Source organism: Cyanistes caeruleus, chromosome 1 (assembly GCF_971803275.1).
Source record: "Cyanistes caeruleus chromosome 1, bCyaCae1.hap1.1, whole genome shotgun sequence".
In the NCBI taxonomy this organism is placed as follows: Eukaryota; Metazoa; Chordata; class Aves; order Passeriformes; family Paridae; genus Cyanistes; species Cyanistes caeruleus.
Window position 1 is genome coordinate 71,039,562 of NC_141701.1, and position 20,195 is coordinate 71,059,756.

Consider the following 20,195-nt stretch of genomic DNA (forward strand, 5'->3'; position numbering starts at 1 on the left):
TGCTTCTCAATTTAATTCTCTTACATATCTATGTTTAGAATATCATTATGTAGCTAGACACAAATGTCCTGCCTCTGAAAATCCCATACTGAATTAATCATTACTTTTCTTGTAGAAAAGTGTTCTGATTTCATGACCACTAGAATATTGTAGTCACTTTTCAGCCACCTTTGGATTAAGTCCTTCATGAAGTCCTCTGTGAAGAACATTACCATGTGTTTCCGCCTAGATTCACTGTCCTAGGCCCACACTGATCGCTGCTTTTACTTCAGAATAGAGTCCAGTAGCTAATAAACCATTTGGAGAGGCTTCTGTAACTTTAAGCCTAGTGGTTGCTGGATTCAAAGTGGTGCATTCAGATTAAGATACTCAGTTAGGTCAGTAAAGAGAAAGTATTTCTTGATCAGTTTTTATTTGACCATGTGAATTACTGGAAAAAATCTGTTTTCCCAAATGCTTTTATGTTTTCAGTTAGTTTTCATTGATTATGCTTTTCTGTTAGAGTGGCATTATTGTTGGAGAATTTTGAAAGGCATGTGTTTTTTTCCCCTGGATGGCAGATCTCAGCATATTTGTCTATAGTGGCTTGCTGGACAAAACACTCAGAGGAGTGAAGTGTTCCTCTTCACTTGGATTCAGCCTTGTTTGATTCAGTCCTCCAAAGGATGAATTCTGTCCTTGATCCATCAATTTTTCAAAGCAGAATTTTCATTGATTTCTTTTATTCATGGCCCCTGATCTGATTTTCATATTTGGCGGTTCATCCCTTTCTAGTGTTCTCACAGCATTTCACACATCATTCTGAAGGAGGGAACCTTTCACTGTAAGCAGTTTTCTACCCAGTCAAGACCTAGTCCATATTTTATGCAATTTGAAAGCAGTTTTATTTATGTTTCTTAAATTGAGTACTAACAGTGAATTTTGATGTCTGGTGCCAAATACATCCACAGAAAGCCCTGAAATGCTTTCTGCTAGTTGCAGCAAGATTGTTCTAGGTATCAGATGGGAGATTTATTCTTCTGCATTGCCACTGATACAGAAGATGTACAATGTTCTTAACTTCTGCAGTTCCTCACATGGCAATAGATTTGGAAAGAGTTCCAGTTAAATGTCACTCATTTAACTGGAGTGAGTAAACTGCCCTCTTAAGTAGGGCAGTTGAGAGTTCCACAAACGATCAAGAAACAGTACTATAAAAGTTTCTGGAATCTTCTGTGACAGATTTTTGAAAAACTGGTTTATCCTGTGGAGATAAATATCTGTATATGCTGGTTTATTAATCTGTAGTTTTGATAAGGTTAAATAGATTTGATGTGAGTCTGTCTGACCTAATGAAGGTAATGTGGTTACACAAGTGAAATTGTAAACTGAATTTGGCCTGCAGGAACTCTACTGGTAAGTGAGATGTGATGCTTTAAGCTTGGTAGATTCCCTCTTGAAGACCACTCTAAGAGCTTTAAGCTGATCCCTATGTTCTGTTTCTTTCAAGCACTGTATGTGAGTATTTTAAAAGTGGTGAATGGAATGCATAATGTTAAGTGTCATTCCTAAGGTCAACTTCTTTTGTTGAAATAGGCAGACTTAGGTGTTCCTGATGTGACTAGGATGGGATAACTGGTTTAAACAGAATTAAGCTGTATTGTTAAGGCTTCTGAGCTTTACGTATGTGTAATGTTTTGGTAACTGATACTAAAAAAAGATGATCTGATGCCTGTCACATTATTTCAGGAAACGACGTTGGCAGAAGTTCTTACGGTGCCATGCAAGTGAAACAAGTTTTTGATTATGCCTACATTGTTCTTAGCCATGCAGTATCACCACTTGCAAGATCATATCCAAATAGAGACTCTGAGAGGTAATTAGTTCACTTTTTCAATACCCATTTGTCTGTGTAATCAGTTAGGAATGTTTAGGTCTAGATTCATAAAAAGAATGTTCTTATTTATTGTTTAACTGTGCTTGTATTGAAATCTGCACAGCAATTTGAGCTGCTCAGGGGTATGAGAGTGCAATGCCTCATTGTGCAGCATTGAAATGGAGAAAGCATGATAAAACCCAGGATGAGTCCATTGTGGCATTCTGATAGTGTGGAAGGGAGCCAGAAGATAATTGGTCTTTCCTGAAACATTCTGCTTGAATGAGGACCAAACCCTCAAAAGAGGATTTGCTGGTTTAATGTTTACTATGATGCATGTCTGTATTGTGGCAGAAGGAAATGTGTGTGATCAAATAGCTTGTTTAGAGACAATTAGAAAACGAAACAGCAAAGCTAAGAATTTCCCTGGTTCTTTAATACATAAGTTATTTTAAAAGACTTGATATGTATTTAAGAATTTAAAAAAATGATTAAAAGTACTATATTAAAAAAACTAATAGAATCAGTCTGGTTTGATGATAATGCCAGAACTGCTATTAAAAGTAGCATACTTCTAGACATGCCATTCTTAATGCAGTTCTTATCGTCTTTCATAGAAACACAAGCAGTCGTTTGAGCTCTCACCTTTGCATTTTCTATATTTTGAAAGACAGGAGAAAGACAGTGAAGGCATGGGAGCCATGTGGTATTTCCATTCATGCATCTGGTCTAGCACCTTTTGTTCTAACCCTCAGTGTGAATTTGGGCTAGATCAGTGGATGTCTCTTCCCAGAGACTTCCCTAAAATCCCAATGGCTTTGAGCTCCCCAGCTAATCACTGAGAAGGACAGCTGTAAGATGTCACTTAAACATCTCAGTACAACTGCAAACTCTAGTCATGATGTAAACTTCCAGCATTAATGTAATTGGAAGGTGAAATAGTTTCCTCTAGTAAGTTTACATCAAAGTGGATGCAGTCTTTCACTTGTGAGTTTAAAACTGACAGTACTTTAAGGGTGCCTGTAAATCCTTTAGGTTTTCAGTGGTATTAAATTCACAAAGGTTAAGATTGCACTGTGATGGAGGTACAGAAGGAGTGGTACAGAGTTTCACACTGACATTTGAGACTGCTGTATTAAGATACTAAAGGTCACTGTTAAATGTGTATTGGCTGACAGTTCTTGGTAGTGAATGAAACTTTGTTCTTAACTAAGTACAGATAGAGTAACCTAGGGATTCCTGAAGTTTTGGTTGTCTTGGGTCCTGGCCTCCATTAACTTCTGTTTTTCTGTGAAGGATATAGTCATTATTTTATGAGGTCTCTGTATTTACTACAGCCATTAAAAAGTATATTTGTACAGCATCTAATGGGAGCCTCAGGTGTCATCAGTATGTGCACTGTGCATAGACTTGCACTTGTTACTGTATCTGGGAAGTGTATGAATTTTGTTCACAACTGCAAACCTGTGGAGCAGTCCCAGCAGCAGTGTTTAGGTGTCATGTCTGACCTGTCTGTGCATTCTGGGCTCTCTGTACCAGTGACATCTGAATCACAGAACCCATCATGCTACTGACTTGAAAGTGGAACAGCATTCAGCAAAGTTCTGTATACAAATGGCCCCCCTAGCACCAGTCTTGTCAGTGACAAAGGACTTGTAAGTGGATGATGAGCTGTCAGGTAACAAGTTCATTGCAGAAATCAACAGTCCATGTTTGGTCTCAGTTAAACCTGATGTGCTTGGATAATCCAGGTATGTTTGTGGGTCCCTCTTCCTGCTGTAAGGCAGAGTGGTCTATGCTCTGTATAAAGACCTCTCTGGTGGCCTGACCTAAAGCCTGGCTGGCCATCTGGGAGCCCTTTGTTTTAATTAATTTTTTTTCCTTTCCTAGACTTGTTAGCAGGTAGGTTAAACTATAGCATAACTGTAACTATAAGCAATGGGCTTCATTTAAGACCAGGGACTGGCTTCTAGTAGAACATAGCATTCTACTAGAGGGTTTGAGACTAAATGAAGAGTACTTAAAAGGATAGGAGAAGTTGCAGGAGGCTGAACTCCACAGGCTGAGTTTATTCAGTTTTGTCTTAGTTGGGGCTAGCTTTATCCTAAGTGGGATGGTTCTTGAACTGTCTGATGGGTTTGAATTCATATTTACTCTTCTCAGGAAAGGTTTCAGTGTACAGAGTTCTCTTTTGTACATGACACTTAGTAGATTTCACATCTTTCTTGGTAATTGTTGCAGTTCTTTTTCAGGGTCAGTCCAATGCAGAGATATGTCTATATTAATTTAAGGCTTTCTAGGGAGCTGCTGCTTCTGATAGTCCCTATAGGAAAAAAAAAAAAAAGAAGTCAGATTGTAGTCATTCAGCAGCACAGGCCTTTTTCTTCTTTATGTTCTGTAGTAGCAAGTCCCACAGAATAATAAGGGATAATTCACATCAAGTGATGTGAATCACGATGCACCATTGTCATTCAGGCTTCCAAGTAAAACATCTGAGGTGTAGTGGGAATTAAAAGCTATCTCCTGTCATGGGAAGGCTTTCTTCTCAGTGGAAACAGGAATCAGCTGAATCCCGCAGGTAATTCTTTCAGCTACAGAAATTACCTTAACACTATTTTGTTCCCAGTCAATCTCACGTATCCCCTTCCAAGAATAGCTTAGGAGAGCTTGATTGACAGAGCTTGGTTGATTTTGTTAGAGAAAACAGCTTCCTGTCATCTTGGAAAAAGGAGTTTCCTCTTAGGAAAATAAGAGTCTGATCCATTCTGAACTTGTACAGCTTGTATGCAAGGTAAAGTTTGGTGTTGTGTCTTCAGCCAAGGTGATTGAAAACAGTGATTGATTTCATAATATTTAGGGCCACAGAGACATGACTGTAGCTGTGAAATACAGTTATGGACAGGATATTTCTTGCTTAAGGATTGGTGTCAGTATGTATTTTGAACAGCTTTCACATGATCTTTGCCCCTAGCTTGTCTCTGGGAAAAAGCGTGCCATCTCAAAGGAACTCACTTCTTTAGCCTGTGAGGAATGATAGTTTCATAGAATCATTTAGGTTGGAAAAGATCCCTAAGATCATCAGGTTCAGCTCTTAACCCAGCCACTACTGTGTTCACCATTAAACCATGTCCCTCAGTGCCACACTTACATGGCTTTTAGCTACACCCAGGGATGGTAACTTCAGTGCTTCTCTGGACATCCTGTTCCAGTGCTTGACAAGCTGTTTGTTGATAGAATTCTTCCTAATATCTAATCTGAACCTTCTGTGATGCAGCCTGAGGTCATTTCCTCTTATGCTTTCACTTACCTGGGGGAAGAGACCAATGTCCCCCTGGTACAATGTCCTTTCAGGTTGTCGTAGAGGCTGATAAGGTCCACCCTGAGCTTCCTTTTTTCCCAGGCCAAACAACCCAGATCCTCACAAGAGTTGTGCTCCAGACTCTTCACCAGCTTTATTGCCCATTTCAAGTCAGTTTTGAGTCATTTACCATTTTTCCAGTGATGTTTCCTGATAAACCACAGGAAACCTTAGGAGATATTTGGCAACAAACTCTTGCTTATTGATTCATGTTCATTTAAATACTGGTTATCTGTTTCCACCCTGTCCATGGCCTTTATATTGAGGTGTAATTCCATATTATCCCTTGCTAAGCTGTATCTGTGTACTGTCTTCTGTCAGCTGTGCTGTTCCTTCCTTCTCTGTCTGAATCTTGCCTTGCATGAGATCTAGCAGTCCTGCAGTCAGAAGGTGAGTCCGATCGGCTTTCTAGTCTGACTGAAAACAAGTATCTCAATGCTTATGTCATCCAAGTTGATCCGGCTTGTGGCTGATGGTGGACAGATCAGAAGCAAGAGAAGCAGCAGGAGTTCACGTTTGGGGCAGGAGAGAGTGGTATTGTACCATTTCACAGCCGTAAGTTATGCTGCTCTGGATATGACAAAAATCCATCCTTAGGTTAATACTTGTTTTGCAGATTGGGATATTGGCTTACACACTGGTCTGTCAGATAGTTCAGGTATGAGTGTGTGCTCAGACTGCATCTCTTAACAGCTCTGTAGCCAGATTCGGGAAACTGAGGTGGTCATATGGAATGAGGAATGGAAGACTTGATTTTGCTGTCATATGCCCTTCAGTATAAATTAGACCTTGGAAATCTTCTGTATTGTGCTAGACGTCATGCAGATGGATAAGGGAAAGAGTCTCATGCCAACAGGTTAGAGCTCGAGAAAGCCTAGGCAGTTTCCTACTGCATGTCTGGAGTTGTCATTTACAGGTGATAGTCTTCAAAACAACCATAGCCAGATAGAAAGAGATTTTTCCATTTCTGTGCTTGTAAAGTTGTTGGGTCTCTTCCTAGTGTTCATCTCAACTTCATCTGACTGCTTAGATAATAGGTAGTGTCCTAACAGGTCACTTCTAATCTTATCTTTGGGTTGCTCTGGTTGGCCAAAATAGTTTTGGGAGCATTGGTAACTGTTACTAGAATGTCTTCTGTCCCTTAAATGTGTCAGCAATACCAGCTTTTCCTAAACAGTGTATTTGTTAGGATAAAGGTCTTAGGTTTGAGGTCTTTTTTAATCCTCATGCTCAAGGATATCATTCTCAGGTGCACCTTAGCGTGCTTTTAGATTATATTGCACTTTCAATACCTGGGGGATATTTCAGTTATTTTGACCATTCTTTCAGACTTGGTGTTTTTCAGGCTCTGCTGCTCACTTGTTCATATGGAGCTTGGCTGCAGCTTTCCATATTTGATTTTGATGAATGTGATGTCATCACTCTGGTCCTTTTAAGAATGATCTTATGATTGATTTGCCCAGTAGTTGTGCTGTAATGAGAGTTAGAAAGTGTCACTGTGAACCAAGGTCTTGCAGCAGGTAAAAGAAGCTTAGTATAAGATAAACTAGATCTGTAAATAGTTTATTCATGGTCTTACTATGTGATAATATTAAGGGAAAATACTTAAAGGGGCATCTTTCTCAGGAGACCTGTCTGATTTTACTAACCAGTTAAGAGTATTTTTTTGTCTTCCAACCAAGCATATTTGAAGAATTGTCTCAGACATCTGTAGAAATTTTGCACTCAGTAAAAATAAAAGCCCCAAAAGCATGACATTTTTTCACAGTAAAGGCAGGGTAGATTAATAGGTTTTTTTGTTCCTAAGCATTTTCAGTGTTGTAAACAGATTAAAGCACAGTTTTCAAATGCTTATTTTAAAAAACTTTTCTTTGAACCCATGGATATGCTTGAGTCCCATACATAGGAAATAGTGTTCCTTTGAGATCAATGCCTGGTTTGATCACACTTGCTTCCTCTTTCTTGCTGCTTTATTAAGTATATGTCAGTATAACCTTAATCACCTTTGAGTTTTTGATGTCTCATAATGAATTTTTTTAATTTTGCTGTACAAGCAATGTAGCATGGATCTGCTTTTGGACTCCTGACCTTATAACTTAGTGAATTTCCTTTTTTCTACCTTTATACCAAAAAAGAGAGTTTAGAGCTTTGATTTTCATGCTCTTTGAAAGAACTGGTGAGAGAACATATTCCCCTATTCTATGCATTCCCCTATTCTACACATTGTTGGTGTAGCAGTCACTTGACCCATTTTGCGTATTTGATAGCAGGCATTTTTGGTATATCAGTCACCCAGTCTGATAAAAATACCAACCTCTATTGTTCATTTTGCTTTTGCTATATGAAATTGTGACTTGTTGCACTATATTAGTAATGGCAAGAGGTACAAAACAGATTCTCTTGTGGCTTGAATAGGAGAGCAAGGTTTATTACCCCAGATCTTCTTTTGTAGACAAGTACGAGAAGGTCCAAAAAGGTAAAACTCTCACTGGTCAGTAAACTAACATGTCACAATCATTGGTCAGTGGGGTACACCACCCCTCGACCTTCTCTTGCAAGAAAACAAGAAACTGACAAACAGCAGCTGCAATCTTCTATATCTCTAAGGATTATTTTGATTCCTCCTTATGATTTCCCCGGCCACTTTCTCAGGCTAGTCTGAGAAAGTTATGTGACTTGCTTTTCCACAAATACTGTGCTTCCTGCTTGCTGCTTGCATTTAGCATCCACAGTGACTCTTGCTTTTTGTGACCCTTTACTTCCAGGAACATCCTACAAGAAGCTTCAGGCTTGACAAACTTGTTATATGTACTAAGCTTGTGTTACTCAACCCCTGTTCACTTTCTGGTTCTAAGACCACAACTGGTGGTAGTTGTGAAATTTATGTGTAATCCTAGAGTAAAAGCTCCACTCTTTCTGAAAGTGTTCTCAGATTAAACTTTTTAACTGCAAGATTTCCTCCCATGTCCTGGTGCTGATGAGATGTTTGAGTCACTGCTGGTGCACGTTTGAGTCCCTGCTCTCGGACTGCTCTTGGGAACTGCAGTTTTAGAGCCACAGCTCTGCAGTTTTTGTCATCCCTGTCTTCATTCTGTCTCCTCTTGCTCAACTTACTCTTTGAGACAAAGAAACCAGAACTGCATTGAGTGTTTAAAAGGCTGTTACATCATGGGAGTATGTATACATTAACAAAATGTGGTCCTCTGATTTATTTGTTCTTTTCTTGGTGTGCTCTGCTTAGCTATTGAACTGTGGTTCCCAAAGCATGATTTTTTAATCATTTTAAATCACTTTAATTTCTGAGTGGTGGCAACCACACCTTTAATTCTGTGTGTAAAATTTAAGATTTTATTTTACAGCATGCATCATTTTATCCACGTTACATAAATACAATGGTGGATGACATGCATTCTGTCCTGCTGGCCCATCTGCACCTATTGGACTTGTAATTTAGATAAAGTTACTTGGTTCAATGTTTGCTGGACTGACTTTTTCAGTACTAACGGTAACATGTCTTTAAATCTGGAAGACTAACATGGAACATGTGGTATTTGGTCTTGCATGAGATAATAATTGCTAGGATAGTAGGAGAATTATTGCTACCTAAAGTGTTACTATGAGTCTATGTAGTCTAAATATACCAGGGTGTTTGTATGTCCTGTCTTCCCATTGCGCACCTAAACCTAAACAGAAGTCCAGCACCGGTACAAGGTACCTTTATAATGTGAAATACAAAATAAACTTTAATGTAACCATTGAAGATTAAAAGAAGTAACATTACCTGCTCCACAGTGGTAATTTTGCACAGCCCATTTTTGTACAGTAGTAATTTCTTCATGTATCTTGAGTGTGGATTTTATAGTTAGTGTTTCAGTGACTAGTCTCTGATGAAAAGAAAGCTTGAAAATTTCTCTCTCAAACAAGAAGACGGGTCATTCCTGCTCACTAAGTACGATTCAAATAGCTGAATGTTGGGAAAGTGTGTTGGAAAAACACTACTTTGTTAATAACTGGTCACTGTTCAGCAGGACCAGGTAAGCTTTTTCTCTGAGCCTATTACTGTTATGAATTTATTGAAATTGTGCCTTGTTTGGAGCCAGTCTGTTTCTTGTTCCACTACCTCATGATCCATGGTACTTCCTTTATAATTTTGGGGGCCTTAACACCTTTTAAGTTGTTTTGTAAATCCAGAGGCAAGGATTAGTGAAGGTCTCTGTCTCCAGACAGTCAGTTGCAGTGCTGTGATGTTTTCTGTCTTCCGTGCATCCCATACCTGTTTATAATGCAGATTCTGTGGAAAAACTTCATGTATGGAGAAATGCAAGAACCACAAATTGCTTTTATCAAATATACTATTATCAGCATGTGCATTCTTAATCTTTAATATGCACTCCATTTAGAAATACAGAGTAAAAAATTTACCTATGTGTCACTGCTTGTATATTAGTATGGTAGAAGAAAAATAATATGAATATAAGTGGTGCTTCAGTGGACTAAATGGTGCTTCAGTGGATTAAATGCTAAAAAAAAGAAGGTTCAGAAAGATTATTTGGTTAGGGATATCTTAAATTAACTCTTAGTGTAATTTGGTAGCTTGTTAAAATGCTTGCAAATATGTAACCAACAGTTTTTGTTTAATACTTAATTGAAAAATTTTTTTAGCACATTAGGTAGAATCATCAAAGTGACCCAAGAAGTGATTGACTACAGGGCCTGGATTAAAAAGAAGTGGGGGAGCAAAATTAATTTATCACCTGAACTTGGTAGGTATAGCAGGAAACCAACTTAAAATTTGTTCTTGAATTTGATGTAATTCAAAATACTCATGCCTTGAAATTAACCATTCAGATATACATGAAAAAAATAAAAGGAACCTGTAACTTTCTAACCCAATATTAGTTTTCTCTGAGCCTGTTTTTCAATTGGCTTGTTAAAGTGCAGCTCTTCTTAGACTTCAAGGCCCATGTGTTTGTATTGTGTGCTCTTAAATGATACTTACGTTTTCTGTTAACAGATAATAGGTTGAAAATAAGAGACCCAATAGCTCTCTGCAATGGAGACCAGCAACAGAACAGAGACTCTGATCCGTCTTACAGTCAACACTTGGCGTTGTCATTGGCCAGTACACAACAGTTATCTGGTTCTTCTGCCTCTTCTGTGTCATCGCTCTCCAGTAGTGACATTGTAAGTGTTTTCTTTTAATGGGTTAAACTAGTAAATATCAGTGATTATCTTCAAAGCCTCAATTGATACAATAGCAGTTAATGTGCTATTATCCCTTAACTACTGCAGCAAATCAGTAATGTCCCCTGCTCAGAAAAAATTACTAAAATAAAATACTTTTTTATTAAATTAAATGTGTCTTATTTCCATCCTAAATCTTTGGTACTCTTTGTGGTAGTGGTTAGATGTAATGAAATATAACAATGCAATTTAACAGTAGCTAATTTAGTAGAAGAATAGAAATGTCTTCATATATCCTTCCATTAAGCAAAATCATCCATTGTCAAATTCTGATCCTTGTTACCCATACATGAAATTGAAGATGAACATTATATTGTGCTGTGGAAGTGAATAATACTCATTATTTTCAGCCAGTCAGTTCACGTTTTAATGGTAACAGGGCACTTGCATAAAGTCTTGTCAGCTTCCTTATTTTAAAGTAATTGCTGGGCTTTATTATAACTTCCTGGAAGAGGAGGCTGCTGTCTCTTGAGATATGTTCCCAGGTTCTGCCAGGTGGTTTTGTTTTGGTATAAAGTTAAATCAGTGCAGATTATAAAGCATAGCACTGCAAGGCATGAGCGGCTCATTGTAAATCTTCTGAAGCATTTTATCATAGGTAGAGGCATTGATGAAACAAGATGTAATATGCAGTCAACTATGACAGTGAATAACTGGATGGTGCTAAAAGATGTCCAAATACTGGTTTCTTGGTTGCTTTCAAAAGCTAGTCAAATACAGGATCAAAAGTTGGGAATTGTATTCAATGAAAATTTAGCAACTTTTGAGAGAGAAGCACTTCCTATATATGTTCTGGTTACTTTTCTGTAATTACTTTACACCGCTGATTTTTTGGTGCTAAATTGTCTTTTTATGCCACCTTCAGTAAACGGGACAAATGTGTTAGTTTTACCATCTGGCTAATAAGCAAAGAACAGCATTATACTTGCCAGTGATACTATTAGCCATGCTCCTGGTTTAAGTATATCACTGGGAAGGATTTTGCTGTAATAAATTCTATGAAAAATGCAGGCATTTGCTTATTACATTGGGAGTGCACAGTATTGGGTGAGTCGTTATGAACTCCCCTTAGTCCTGTTTGGCCTGATGTTCAAGGTGAAACTTCATTACTTGATGCCAGAGAAATTAATGAAAAGTGAAAAGGAAGCTGTCAATGAGATAGAACTGAAATAAATTTTGGCATTCGGTAATAATAAATAGTAAAAGGAAGTGCTATGTTTTCTAACATAACCATGTTCATGTCCTTGTGAGAAAGGCCAGACCATATATTGGCATTATGTCCTTAGCAGACTGATAGCATGTTACCTTAATTTGGAGTGGAATGGCAGGTTTTTGACAAATGACTGATGAGTTCATCCTACTCTTACTTGGGCATGTGAGGAGGAGAAAATTCTGGCTGAGCAGTCCTGAGCTGCATCTGATTCAGGAAGAGAAGCCTATTCTGCCATAGTCAGGTGATCATGCTGTGATCTGGCATAGTGTTGTGCCCAGGTTGCAGCAGAGGAACATCTGTTTGGTATTTGTGCCAGAACTTCTGGTGCATTATTAATAGGCATGATGTAGTGAGCTTTTCTGTTAGCTTTAGAAGAAGGTAATTATGAATATAGTGTATCTCATCAACATAGATTTAGATGCAGTGTTACCTCTGATCCTGTGCAAGGATTGTTCTTTGGGAAGCAATCTGTATTTATTTAAAGTTAAATAATTTGAAATTTTCTTATACTGGAAGACTGAAAGCTAGGTATAGATTATAAAGAAAATGCAGGAGACAAGGAGACCTTAGAGTTACAGCTTGGTGACCTCTTCCCAATAATTAAGGTTTTATTTTAATAGCAAGATATTATTCCCTATGTCACTATTAACCTTAAGCACAAACTCTTAAGACACTGTTTCAGGAGGTGTATTGTTCATGACTGCAGAATATCTTTTCCTGTTTATGAGGTACAGGATCCTATCTGTTAAATTGTAGGGACTAGATAGTGTGTTTGCTTTTCTATTTACTGCTAAAGTTTCACTGGTAATAATGATCAACTGCATCTGGTCCTTTCTGAATTCTACCTACCAGTATAATAGAAGTCAGCTTACTTGTGTTGAGGAAGAGGAAATAGGCTTGAAAACTTGGGACATTACTTTTTCACATTGCCCCTCTCCAGCCATCCACTGAAATAGATGTATCTTGAAGTCATCACATCATATCACACATATTACTGGTGATAATTCTGGAGGCCTTGCATATATTTGTCAACATGTCCTGGAAACAATATGGAGTGTGCAGGTATTAACAGCAGTGCAGTATTGCTCACAGGAATCCTAAATTTTTTTATCAAACCCTATAGTTTAATAGTTGATTGCAATGCAGTGTGCTGTATGGTTTTTAAAGATTTGCTTCCTTGGAGTTCTTACAGCATTTCAGGTTTTGCATTAATAATCTGTAAATATGACTCAGCAGCTGAATAAATAATTGTTCTGGTGTCCTGTACTTTTGGGTCTGTCAGCTAAAGCAATGGTTATAGATTTATTCTGGCAGCAGGAGAACAGAACAATTACAAGGAGCATGTTTTTCTCAAGACTGGATTAACATAAACCAGAGATAACATTTAGAAGCCAGACTCTCAATGTCTGTATATGCTCAGAAAAATGGAAGAAAATAAGAGCTTACAGTTACTACCCTGAGTTCTCCATACTGGTGGCAACTTTTTAAAGATGAGAACTTAAGTAACACTGAGGAACAAGAGAACTGTCTTCTTAAAGGACAGTCTTCTCTTTCCCCATATATTTTAGATTTCTGTGCTTTTTCTCAGCAAACAATCTGAAACTCAGGAGGATGTTTGCTTTCATCTTTGCACATCTAGGACTAGCTTGCAGGAGCCACTTCTGGTCCACTGCCTACACAGCCCAAAATTAAGAACTGGATCTAATGAGACCAGATCATAATTTGAACAGAAGGTATCCTTTTATGGATTTCCCAAAGTAGCAAAGCTAATTACAAAATACCTTAGTCTAGCACTCTCTGACAAATTAAGTTCTAGCCATGCTGTCGTTAGTAGATGTTCTAACCAACTGCAAAATCTTAATCACAAAGGACAGCTTGTCAAAGGGCCAGTAAATTTTTTGATCAAAGACCTTGTGCAAGAGAAGCCTGTCTTTGGGTATCACCATAACTGTTAGCTGGAGAGCTGTTCAGTTTATGGGGTTGTCATTGTAAATGTCAATACAGAGCTCTGACTCACTCAGCAGTACTTCTAATATAGTTCAGTGAAAAATATTGAGTATTAAAATTCCTGCCTTGTTACCTCGGCTCTGTGAAGAATGTAAATATTAGTGGTCAGGAGCAAACTAAAGAACACATATGAAAAAACCTTATGGATATAAGGGATTTGGTTGTCCGAACATATTGGACCATTCATATATTTTTCTCAATTATGTTAATTATCAAACTGATCTATGTAATTGGTCTTCTCTCAATGAAACTTTCTGCTGATTTCAAATACCCTATGCTGCTCTGAAAAAAAGCAGGTATACTCCTCACCCCTGCAAACAGGTAAGTTGTACAGTATGATGCATTCCTACATGATCCAACAAATGTTTAAGTGAGTAATGGAAGGTGCTTTATAAATGTCTTTGACATTAAGGACAGTGCAAAGTATGTGAATTTTTACTGTGTGTAAGCCAGAGTCAAGCTGTTCCACAAAAGAAAACAAGCCTCTGGCATTAAAAATCTCACCTTCATGCTGATTTAAGTGATTGCTGAGAATCTGAAACTAGATGGAATGAGCTATGCTCATCCCCAGCTCTCTACTTGTTTTGTGTAGTTGCAGATGTCTGTCTCACATTCTAAGCAGTAACCAAATTCCTCTTGAAAATGCTGTTTTGGTTGGTTTGGGTTTTTTTTCTCTGGGTACATTTTTTTTTTTTCATTCTGGACCTGCAGTCTATATCTGGTGACCAGGATTTTTTGTTGCTTAAGCATTGTGGAAAAATGCTTTTCATTAGCTCAGGAAGTCCTAGAGTAGTGCTAGAGAATATCTGATTCCTGATCAATAGTGTCTGCCAAGTAGGAAATAATCCTAGGTATGTTTTTGCAGTCTCATTTTGGTCTGGTTTGATTTCTGGTGCTAAGTATGCTCTGCAGTTCTGATGATGTTATGCCAAATAAAGCTTAACATTTTATGTGACAGTGATGCCTGCATATCAGCAGCAGATAAAACAACTCATAGGAAAATCTTAAAGCTCCTTTCCGTTACCTTATGGATATATAATGTCATATCCAGTCCATCACAGAAACTCCAAGTTGTCTGTTAGATGTTTGATTCTAACAAATTTCATGCACCTTATCTCAGTATTTCTGGTGATAATGTAGTGTGGGCTTCTACAGTGAGGTAACTTTGTGAAGACCTCCGAGTTCTCAAGACAGTGCAGTCGTGCCAAGGTAGTTGAAGTTTCAGTGAACAAGAGATCTCTGTAGTCTGGCTTTGGAGATGACACAGTTCTTGCATCTCTTTAACATTTATAATACCTTCTTTCAGACTGTTCTCGAAATTTTAACTGTAACCCTTGCAGGATTATAAAAACCTTTAATCAGAATGTCAGTGCTTGATCTGTCCATGGTTCAGCCCCATCAGCTAGAGAATGTGCTGAGCAGAACCTTCAGTGTTTTGTGAATGTCTTTTTACTGTATTGAAGTATTACATATTCAGTACCTTGATTGGATACTTACATTCTGAGACTACTATATAAATATGACTGATAAGAATAAGAATCACTATTCTTATAGTTCTGCTGAGTGCACACAAGATCCACACTAATTTTTTGAACTGTTTACTTGCTTTGCAATAATTGTAGCTTAATACTTGAACTCAACATGCTTAATGGAGTTATCGACCATCTCACCTTTCTTTCTATTAGTGGGACCTATTGTGCTTCCATATTCACAGAGAGAGGTGATAGAGTATATGACATATCTCTGGATAAATGTTGTGCTTTTTAAAAATGATAAAATTTGTAGGCATGAGGTGTGCTTATCTGCTGTAGAGGGACAGACACTTCAGAATATGTAACAGCTCTTCTTGAAAAATCTTTAACAGTCTTGTTAAATCCATCTTAATGACTGATTAATTTGTAGATTTGCAGTTGAAATTGTATGTATAAGGAGTGAGGGCAAAAGGAGGTTACCTAATAAAATTCTCAGCCTGAGAACAAGAACTACAGGTTTCTCTCTTCCTTCTATGTGCTTGAATGTTCTCATCTCCTAGCCGAAGTAACTGTGCAAATATGTTTGAGTAGTTGATCAGCTTTTTGTAGAAAAATGCAGGTTGTGTCTTAGGCTTCTCCCCTTCCTGAACAAATAGAGACAAGTTCTTTAAAAAGCCTCTTGATGTTTAGCCTTCATAGAGATGTAAGTGCTGACTTGTAGACAGATTGTCTCCAAATAAAGTAGTGCGCAACCCTGAGTGCAGAGACAGGGATAACCTGGTGTTACTGGGGAAAAGCATTTGGTTTGGGGCATTTAAGAGTTTAAGCCCCCAAATCCTTTAAGATGCTATTCTTTTTCTTTATTCTTGCTATGCAGATTACTAACACTTCCTGTGGATTAGAGGGGAACAGATTTTTCCAGTGCTGCTTTTGCCTATTTTCCTCTTTCACTGTATGGCCTCATGTTTGTTTTTGAGGTTTTTAACCTGTATCTCTGACAGTGCAGAGTTTTTTTACTTTCTCATGCCATTCTTCAGTTCTTCTATATCAAGTTCCTTGAGCAGTCTCTTTTCCATATCCACTTGAAGTAAGAGTAAATTTCTGTAATGCTGCAGGAGACACAATTTTGAATACAAAATTCTGAAGTAATTTTATTTAATAAGTTATTCTAAGCAGCAGATACAGAGGGAATCTGTAATTCAGCAAGTAAAGTGGGATTTTGCTGCTGTGAGGTCAGTGAAGTAAGGAGAGAAGCACATAATTTTTTAAAATTTGACTTCAGACTTGTTTCTGATGCCAAGTCTAAGCTGTAATCTTGCCGTATCTTAACATTCCCTCCTATGGAAAAAAAAACCAAACAAGCCCACAGAGGTACCTAAGCCATTTTAGGATGGAAGAACACCTAAATTCTGTGTTTATAGTCTAGTATGGTGCATGTTCAGCTTTCATAATGAGTCCTGTGATTTAGTGCATAACTTGAAAATCAAGGTGGAAATATTTCTATATTGTTAGCAATATAGACCAGTTGTAAGCCTGTGAAATAAAAGTATTGGAGCAACAAAGGAAGTTTTAAATTATGCATTTTTGGGACTTTTTAAATTAAAATGGCTCATTTGAAATACACTGAGTATTGATAAAACATGGAATAAGCTTGCAGTTAGATCTCTCAGGGTATAATGAGTTGTACTAGGGTACTAGGCTTGTATCTAATTATATACTAATTAGATCATGTTTTTAGTTGCCTTTCTGTAAAACAAACACTAATGCTTTTGGAGGATGCATATTTTTCAGTTTGCTTGTGTATCCTATATTCTTTCATTGCTTCTCTTCTGTAGTCACAATGACCAAGATATTTTCTTTCTGCAATGAAAGGCAGAAAAATCAACCAGTTTCACCTTTACTCAAGACTTATATTGTTTATAGGCTGGCCAGTGGAAGTGGAGCAACTATATTGATACAAATTATCTTGTGACCTTCCATAGAAGTAGACATTTTCTTCATCCCAACTCTACATTATTTACACCATAGTTGAAGTTATGGCTCCACCTACCAAGAAAAGAAATGGCGCACAATGTGGAAGAAATGGGATGAGGGCAGGGGTGATCACACAGTCACCTTTGGAAGCATGGTGGTTTATCAAGCACAGTTAAGTGTGCTGAGGCTAAAGCCATTCAAGTGGGAGTATGTATTGAAGTTCTTCTCTGCATGGCACCAAACTATGAAATGTCTGAAGTCCTCTGGTGTTGCTTTATGTTCAGAGGAGTGTGCTTTTGCATTTTACTAAGCCAATTCAGTAACAGGATGTATTTGCTAGCCAAATTTCCTTTCATTAGCTGCTCCTGCTTTTCTACACTGCTGTTCACCTAATCCTGTGGTAGGCTGATTCAGGAAGTGAAACTAGTAAGAAGGGGATTACTGTTTCTGTGGTTCACCTCTGTGAATTAGCACATAGTAATGTCAGATGCTAATACAGGTGTAATGGAGAAAGCTGGAATGGGAAAAGAGGCAGAAGGTTTACACCTGACTGGCAGCAGTCATCTGTTAAATCACTGTAATTTTAAGTAAGGAGAGGAGCACTTGAAAATGTACAGTGTAAAGTGTTAACTATAAACAACAATTTTCAGTTCTTCACTTTTGAAGATGGAACTGAGTTTTTACTGAAATGGTCATTGTTCTCGCACAGTTTCTAACTCCTGAATGTTGTGGGAAAGAGAAAAAAAATGTTTAACTAGTGGAAGAAATTTTGAGGGTGGAAACAATGAGAATCTTTTTGCCAAGACTTTTGTAGTTCTTCTTGGAGTTGGTGGTGAAAACCCAAATCCATCACACTCACACACTGGGATTGTGAATTAATCTTAGGTAACTTCAGCTCTTAAAAAAACATACTGTCTTGGAAATGGAAAGCTCTGAAATGGTAGCTGTTAACTGAGAAGTTACCAGGTATCATAAGTCTTGAGTTATTAGTGGAATCGAGGTAAATTCTTATGGCCAGACCTAGTTAGTAAAGAAGTTTTGGCAAGTAAATATTCTCTTGGTAATGGGGTCCTGGGTCTTTATGTAATGGAGAAGCATTTTGCAGAAGAGTAAATGGTTTTACTTTATTCTTATCCTATGTCAGGAAGAAAAGTCTAGATTTCACTTCTTCATCTTTCATATGACTTCAGTGTTTTACTGTTTCTGTCTAGGCAGAAGTTCATCAGTAACTGTTACTTGAGTTTCTAGGTATCTTCCATACTTTATTTTTTCAGCATTAAAGTAAACTAGAGTCCTCAGTAATCATGGCTATGAGTAGTAGAACTCTTCCTTCCACGTACTAAGTTCTTAATCAGGAGGTTGAAACTGGTTAAAGAGCATGTTTTAAAATGGAAATATCCCAGGAGGATAAACACACATCTGTTAGTCTTTCTTGGTTTCTAAAAGCATATCTTTAGAGGATATTTTTCTTGCAGGATGAGGTACTGGTACAATGTGCAGTCTTGTAGCTTTATCCCTACATTATCTGCTAAAATCAATTGAGGGATCTTACCCCTTTTTGTGAACATTTATCTTTTCTAATATGACTTCTGTAGCCCTCACCCTAATAGTGGTCAGAGCTTTTGTCTTCCAGAAGTGTACCTAACATGTCAAAGGTGTTACCTCCATATATTTATTTGTAGGTCATCTGAACTTCTGTAGTGCTTCAAGTTTGCACGTGACACTTAAGATTCTGGTCCAGAAGACCAAGAAAGGTTTAATCCTTCAATGTAGGCTGTGCTCATGGAAAAACAGATTTGTTCACATTAGGGCTCAGATTTCTGATCCAAGTTTAATCTTTCAGTTTAAGAAAGGTAATGCTGCTCTTTACAGAAGGATTTTGATGCTCTTGAGAAGTCACAATATCAACTCTGTACAGTAATGCCATTGGCAATCCAGGATTGCCTTAGAAAAAAGATACAATCTGCCTGTATGAGATGTGTTTCAATAACTAACACTTGAGGCAGAAAAACAGATTACAAACTTAAAATAAAGCAACATGAGCTTCATTTGTCGTGAACTCTAATCTCAATCACATCACATCTCGTGATGTGATGCTCTTTTCCATCTGGAACTCCTTTTCTTTCAAGCTACTTTTGTTGTTTCTAAAGCCCCTTAGAAATCCCATTAATGAGAAGTGTCTCATCTGGGTTAGGTATATGAACCTTCAGGGATCTAATTGTATCTAAGCAGTAGAGAAAGGGTAGATCCTTTGAATGGAGACATTAAAATTGTTCTTTGGTCAGGTTTGTGAAGGCTGTATTGCAGTAAATTTGCACATTGGTTTGGCTAGACAATAAGATTTCTTTTTCCATCCCATCTGCTAGCTCATGGGTACTTGTGAGCATGCTAAGAATTTGTCTGTCCATTTCCCCCTCTTCTCATATTTTTTTTTAATAATTGCATGACCAAAAGTGTCCAAGGAAAAACATCTTTGTGGAGACCTTAGCCTGTTCCCATGGTGTTGATACTGTAGGATTGGGTAAAGGAGAAAAATGCCATCTAATCTAGGCATCAACTAAAGCTTAATTTTTGGTCAGTGCTGCAGCATATAGTTTCCCTCTGTGATGAACATATTTATTAAAGAATAAATATCCAATCTCATAAATAAGAACTTTCTGCACAGATGCTTTTTACTGCTATGGTGTGTCTCTAGTGAATTCATGATGCCTGCTTCATGATGCCCCTGCTTCACAGAGGCATACTGTAACTATCACTGGTTCAACTAATTAATAGAAGAGCAGCTCCTTTCTTTTTAGATCTTATTTTTTACTAAGCACAACTTTATACAGACCAATAAAAGACTGGTTGTTCTAACAAATTTGTTTTATTGAGGACTTTTTCTACTGTATTTAATTCAGCTGGGATGCAAATTTTGCATTGTAGTAGCTCATTGCTTAGGCTCCTTAGTAGTCACAGTTGTCAGTCTCACATAATCTTCCCCAAAAAAAGCTTTTAAACATCTTGTTTCTGTTCTTGAGCAGCCTATTATCTAACTGAATAATCTAATCTAAAGAACAAGGCCATTTGAGG

General features: G+C 37.6%; 1 protein-coding gene across 5 annotated transcripts in view; it reads left to right on the top strand.

The window, feature by feature from the left end:
* TENT4A (terminal nucleotidyltransferase 4A) overlaps positions 1–20,195 on the top strand; it is an 80,907-nt gene that overhangs the window by 47,613 nt on the left and 13,099 nt on the right. For all 5 annotated transcript variants that reach the window (XR_015290054.1, XM_086900269.1, XM_023921855.2 and 2 more), the window contains exons 8-10: positions 1,729–1,855; positions 9,876–9,976; positions 10,228–10,397. Coding sequence is in view for 4 of the 5 variants with exons in the window: in XM_086900269.1 (XP_086756395.1) it covers positions 1,729–1,855; positions 9,876–9,976; positions 10,228–10,397 (398 nt within the window). In the remaining variant the exon portion in view is untranslated. The remainder of the gene's footprint in view (positions 1–1,728; positions 1,856–9,875; positions 9,977–10,227; positions 10,398–20,195) is intronic.